Source organism: Phallusia mammillata, chromosome 1 (assembly GCF_965637545.1).
Source record: "Phallusia mammillata chromosome 1, kaPhaMamm4.hap1.1, whole genome shotgun sequence".
In the NCBI taxonomy this organism is placed as follows: domain Eukaryota; kingdom Metazoa; phylum Chordata; class Ascidiacea; order Phlebobranchia; family Ascidiidae; genus Phallusia; species Phallusia mammillata.
The window spans coordinates 34,170,779-34,177,127 of NC_137252.1; the positions used below are offsets into that span (position 1 = coordinate 34,170,779).

Sequence of the window (6,349 nt, forward strand, 5' to 3'; positions counted from 1 at the left end):
CACCGAATTTCAGCAATTCAGATGTCTGAAGATTGGAGACAATCAATATCCAGAAACAAAACGTTACGCTCGAAACGCGATAATCAAATTCGATAATTAGTGTGGTGTAAAAGCGAATGTTGTTTGTTTTTGAATGTATCAGTTTAAACGTTTTAATGCCTAATACAGACAATATCGTATTTGTTATGTTACTTGTGCATCGTTGTGTGGTTGATCCAGAAACTTTCAAAAATCAACAAATTTTCAATTGCGTACTGTTTTCTGTTGTGTATGATATGTATTTTCTTGTGTGCCACTTTCATGCCCAATCCCGCAATGACCATATATTGCCCATTGCTCAAAAACATGGCCAGGGGGTATTTTGTAGCGGTTGCGACATAATTTGTGCAAACTTTGCAATATTTGTTTACCAAAATAGCTCGTTTTTGACTCGCTAGCTCAAAGGCTGCGAGGAAGTTAAAATGTATAGCAACCAAATCCCACTGTAATGACAAATCGTGTTCGGACTTTTTAATATTTCCTGACGCAGTTAATTAGGATGCAGATGCAACTTTGTGATCTGGTGTTTATGTGCTTTAACCGTATGTTTTGTCTCGTGCTGTGATTGGACGATGCTTTATGTGGTAATTGTGCAAGAGCCAATCGCAAGAGCACATGTGTACGATTTAACGCCTTTATCCGGAGTATATATATAAACCGCACTCGTTCATTTCGATCTTTTCTCTTGCCTCTCTTTCTGTCCCTGTTCCTTCTTGTGCCTTTCAGAAGTAATAAACAAACGAACCGAAGTGCAAGACACGTGTGTGGAGTTTCCAGGACTCCGGTCCTGACAAGCCCAGGAGCTTGGGAGGTTAAGGACGGTGGTATACCTTCTTTAATTTGTAGTGACGCGGTTGTAACCTTGAGACTCATCAGCGAACATTTGTAGTGACTCGGTTTATAGCTTGTACCGAGACAACTTATTGATCACTACACTAGCTAAAATGCTGCAATCAACTTTCGTTTTTTCTTAAAAACACATTCAGGCTTAAGGAACGTGAGTCCTCGAAATAATGGCAAAGTGACCGTTTTGAAAATATTATGAAAAAGTGTGAGAACCACTGTTTAAGATGCAGGTTTTTGTTTTCCTTTTTACTAATTCAATTTAAAAAAAATCAATTTTAAAATTTACTAAAACTTTTTCACACTTAATCGAACGTTTGTCACAACTAACTTTAAACTCACATTATTTGATGTAAAAGATGTAAATAGGCAATATGTTTGTTAGTGATTTAACAACGGGTTTTAATAATCCAAAATCGAATTAAAGCAAGGTGTCGCGTGTCTTTAAACGACATGCGATTCGCGACAAGCGCCAATTCTTCCGTTGTTGGATTAAGTGTACGCGTCATTCGAATTTAGTGCCTTGCAATAAACAGACTTGAACTAAGGTGTGTCTTCAACTTATATAATCCCAGAGCGGGGTTAAGCCCCAAAGTGCTACGTGTTGAAATTTAAAAAACCTGAAATTTGTTCAAAACTTTGGGCCGACCTCATTAAAATTATACGAGCTTTAACAAAAAATACATACAACCGGTTCTTGTATGTTAATGAAGTTCATGTTTTTCGAGTTGCCGGTTTGCATTGGCAGTATGTAGCCAATACAATGCAATACGCTCAATATATCCGTGCTTTAAGGTATCACATACATACTTGGGTTAATTCATACATAACTCATCTCATTTGCATGTCTGAATAATAATTGTAATATACTTTGCACAATGCTAATTGTTCAGAATCGTCAATATGTTTGTTCAAATGTTAAATTTGTTTTTGCGCGGAGTTATGAAAAGTAACTGGGGTCACCACATCACACAGAGGACTTTGCAAATAACGGTGTAGCTGCAGTTCGTCTACCATCTATTCACCAATTGCGCCCTTCACTTTGTCGCGCTTTTTAACGTCTGAACGTTGCGCAGCTATTTCCGGCTTGGTGAATATTTTAGCACAATTGTGCTGCTACGATTTTGCCCGGAGAAATAAACTCAACTAAACTCAAATGATTATTGACATATTCCCTTTTAATGCCTGCCGAGTTACAAAAAATACCAATAATCAATTATTGTCTATCATTTTTTCTGTTTTTATTTCATTTTTGGCGACTTCTTCCAGACTTGGACTTCTGAAATATTCATCTCAAGATCACGGATCCGGTATTGCATCGCAAATGGAATATCCTCAGTCTGAATGAATTCCATTTGATCGGACAGAATCTCCTTGATAGTTGTTGAAGCTTTAACAGCCTGTCCATCTTTGTTTGAATATCCACCAATCCAGTTCTCCTAAATTCATCGAAGGCTTGTTAATGCCTGAGTTTTACAATCACTGTGGGTCTAATCCAGGGGTGTGCAACCTTTTTCGGCGGTGGGCCATATAACCAATTTCGTACATCAAGCGAGGGACACGCATTTTCATGTACCGTATTTACACGTTTTTACCCTACTGTTGATGCGGCTTGCATTATAATATCATGTCCATATTATTTCCACACCCCTGCGTTTTGTTTTATTTTGCTTTTAAAATCAACTTCAAAATGTAAGGTGCAATTAAGTTTCGTCGCAACACTGCCTATCACAACAAAGTAATTGTTTACTAGACAAAGAGGCATATTACGTCACATTCGGTATAGATACGCTACGAGCACCTAGTGCGAATAGAAGACCATAGGCCCGGGTGAACTAAGTTCAATGCGCTGGTTTAGCTTACTCTTGTTACGTAGAGCAACTTTTTTAATTTTATCGAAACTAATCAGAGTGTTGTTGAGGGCCACATTAAATGGCTTGGCGGGCCGGATTGTGGCCCGCGGGCCGCGGGTTGAACACCCCTGGTCTAATCACTCACTAATCACTAGTTGTAACTGAAGCGAATTTACTGAAACATCTTTACAACTTCTAAAGCAGTCAATTTGGCAAATGTTCTTCATTCTCCCGAAGAGTTTGATTTTTGTGTTAGTGGGATTTTTGAGATTGAACAGGTGATTAGAGTTTATTTTATTTGACCAAGGTAATACTGGGGTTGTGAAACTTTACATTCACGTCAAGAAAAACAATTACACATAATTACCTTTGGTGTAAAGTTTTCTGAAGAATAGTGGGGAGAAGCGATTACGCAGATTCCGTTTTCATCCAAGAGACCAGGGATCGTCTTCAAAACTTTCATCGGGTTTTTGATGCAGTGAAGCAAGTTGCTCACCACCACACAACCGAACGTTCCAATGTCAGACGGCAAAGCATGGACATCTCCCAATATAAAACTACATCTGCTTCGGTCCTACGAAGTGAATAAACACCCCACAGGTAATGGTAACTCTATAATCAAGTCTAGGGTTAAACAGAAATATTTCGAGTCAAGCCGAGTGTTTACTATAGTTAGTTGTTGTCTTCAATAAACAAAAGTTTTGGATAACAAAAGCACAAAATAAGTGCACAGTAACTTACAATTGAATCTGATATCTCCGCTATCATTTCACTTTCCAGATCTCCCTCTTCACACGAATAAATTGACGCTTTTCCGTTTTCCTTCAACTCATCGCAAAGCTTTAAGTAGATTTTTTCACAATCAAACCCGATAACTTCATTAAATTTCGCTGCCAGGTTGAACGTGATACCACCAACACAACATCCAAGATCCAAAGCTCTTTTGTTGGAGCACTCCTGGGTGAAATTAACAAAAAATGTACAGAAACCTTATAAAATGTTTATTTCGTACTACCTGATCAAACGAATCAATCGACAACTGCGAAAGATTTTCGACGTATTTAAAATTTTCTGCTGGAACAAACTTATTCCATCTTGTTTGGAGGTAGCGGCCACCGTAATGTATTCCAGCGTAATGGTTGAGCCAACCAGTATCTTTTTTAGCATACATTGAATCCATTATTAACCAACAACTACACTTTACTATAGGCTAAATAAAAACATAGTTAAGTAAAAAGTGTTAAACCGACATGGTTTGTTGTGCAGAGTGGTAAACAGGCCGAACATTGGAGCCCGATCCCGGCCCAAACCCGAATCGTTTTGAAGAAACCCGTTTGATACTCAAAGTTTGACTGACAGGTCTATACATTGACCCCCCAGGAAAAAAAGACAACAAACACAATTGACAATTGGTCTAGAATACTTCTGTAGAATTCAAGCATTGTTGCTAATTCTACCTTTCAGTCTCTCGACTGGCAGAATAAGAGCGGTCAGTTTCACATGCACTTTATTGAAATGAGGAGTGTTTTAATACGATTTTCGACCATCTTATTCAAATGGAAAAAAGAACGTCATAACTACAAAACAGTCCAAACAATCTTACTTACTGCACATAAAAGTATCCACCTTAACACAACTTAATACGCTCATAACTAACTCAGATTCCACTGTAACACTAACTGGACTGCAAGTGTAGAAACAAAGAAAACTGTTAAAGTGGGACACATACAAGATGGCTAGTTGTGACGCAACAATGCACGTATGGTGTAATGCAGGGGTGGCCAACCTTCTACATACCATCCGCCAACTTTTTTCCATACTGTGTTTGATGCGCCACAAATGTCTCGTAACCCCACCTTCTATGACTACTTCTTGTATATAGAAAGAAACAACTTTTGCATGAGAAGGATAGTAATAAGAAATAAGAACTATTAAGTAAAAAATAACTCTGATAAACTTGATCAAATTTATTTACCTGGTTTATTTTATATAATTAATAGGGCTGGCTTACTTTTAGGGATGGGCCGAGCCGAGCCAGAACCCGAGTACTCGGTACCGAGCATCACTGTTTTTAATGCTCGGTGCTCAGCCGAGCATTTGCACAAACTGACCCGAGCGTTAAATTTGCATATTCATGCCCTGCTAACATATGTAATTAGTGTTCTGAAGAGTGTCTATGAACAAAAACGAATGATTTTTTAAATGCACTAAATGGTGGAAAAACACGTACTTTATTGGCATGTACAGCTTAATAAAAACACTGCCGGTGACGTAAGAGGCCTTGTAGCGCTAAAACGTAGAAAGGGGATTTTTGTGACGTCATAATGCACCGAGCCTGCTCGGCCGAGCACAGAGCATTAAAGTGAGATGCTCGGTGCTCGACCAAACAGAACATTTGCAGTTTTGGCACATCCCTACTTACTTTATTTATTTATTAGTTTATTAATTTAATTTTCATGATTATCAAAAGAAGGCAATGCGCCCTTTCTAATCATACAATGCGCCACGTTTAGCGCATGCGCCATAGGTTGGCCACCACTGGTGTAATGGTTGCAACGGCGGGAAAGGTTTTTGTTGTAGGGGAGCGTTACTGTCCGTTACAACTTCGTTTTAGAGCTGTTTGACTTTAAGTCAGTTTAATGTTGTTAACAGTTTTCTTTGTAAAGATCGATGTTCACATGCTGAATTGCTATCTGTTGAAAGCTTTAGATTGTAGAGATCAGTTATTTTAACCTACAGTTGTGGAAAAGTTTTTTGAGATTGAACAGGTGCTACTAAACTTTTCCTTGCCTCTACTGTAGCACAATAGTCGAACGCTTTTTAAGGTAAAAAATGTGCAAAATCTTACTTAAAAACTTAAATCAATAAATTTGTTCAAAGTTCAAACAAACGCAGCTTTCAGATGCATATTTACGAGGTGACATGTTCGCGTTTTTTGTCGCAATGCTTGGTTTGTCCGATCTGCTTGCCATTGGTCTTCGAATGTTCTTGAACTAGCTGCAACTTGACTGCTATATTTGGAGAGACAACTGAACCTGGCGTTGAATAGCGCAAACGCAGAGACCGAAACGCCCCAACTTTTTTCAACTACTTAAAGCAGGGGTGGCAAACCCGTTACTGTAGGGCCAATTATAAATGTCAAAATTGGATCGCGGGCCGCACATGTGCACAACACAAAGTGATTTTGCTTTGTTTCTTACCAAATATGCTTAACTACAAGTATAATTCGTATTTGATTCTATCCACATTTTGCCAGATCGCAGAAAACTAGCGCCAGGCGCATTAATCATCTCAAAAATATGTAATAATTTGACTCTGCCAGTACTTTTGAAATCCAAGCGTCTCTGCGGGCCGCACAACATTCGATGAAGGGCCGCATGCGGCCCGCAGGCCGCAGGTTGCCCGCCCCTGACTTAAAGCGTCGCAAGAAAGATCACGCCTGAATGGCGGTATAGTCAATTTGAATCCAGACTGCAACTGTTACGTGTTACTAAAGTTACGCCGTATGTTTTCTGACAAAGGAAGTAAAAGATAAAACTGCAAGGGTTGTAACCGCACGCAGACAAAACGCTGGCAAAAAGGCAACTGCGATTCGGATTAGCATGAGTTTCACC

At 39.0% G+C, this 6,349-nt stretch overlaps 1 protein-coding gene across 2 annotated transcripts; it reads right to left on the reverse strand.

Moving 5' to 3' along the window:
• Positions 1-2,101: 2,101 nt before the first annotated feature.
• Positions 2,102-3,940, reverse strand: LOC145237720 (uncharacterized). 2 transcript variants are annotated; one of them, XM_080100699.1, is made up of 4 exons: positions 3,751-3,940; positions 3,477-3,692; positions 3,103-3,309; positions 2,102-2,321 (listed from the first exon to the last, which is right to left on the reverse strand). In XM_080100699.1, the coding sequence occupies exons 1-4, from the start codon at positions 3,913-3,915 to the stop codon at positions 2,124-2,126; spliced, it is 786 nt and encodes a 261-aa protein (XP_079956825.1). In that variant the 5' UTR covers positions 3,916-3,940; the 3' UTR covers positions 2,102-2,123. The 2 variants fall into 2 exon arrangements, with proteins under 2 accessions (XP_079956825.1, XP_079956818.1); XM_080100692.1 differs by having other exon boundaries at positions 3,748-3,940.
• Positions 3,941-6,349: the final 2,409 nt, after the last annotated feature.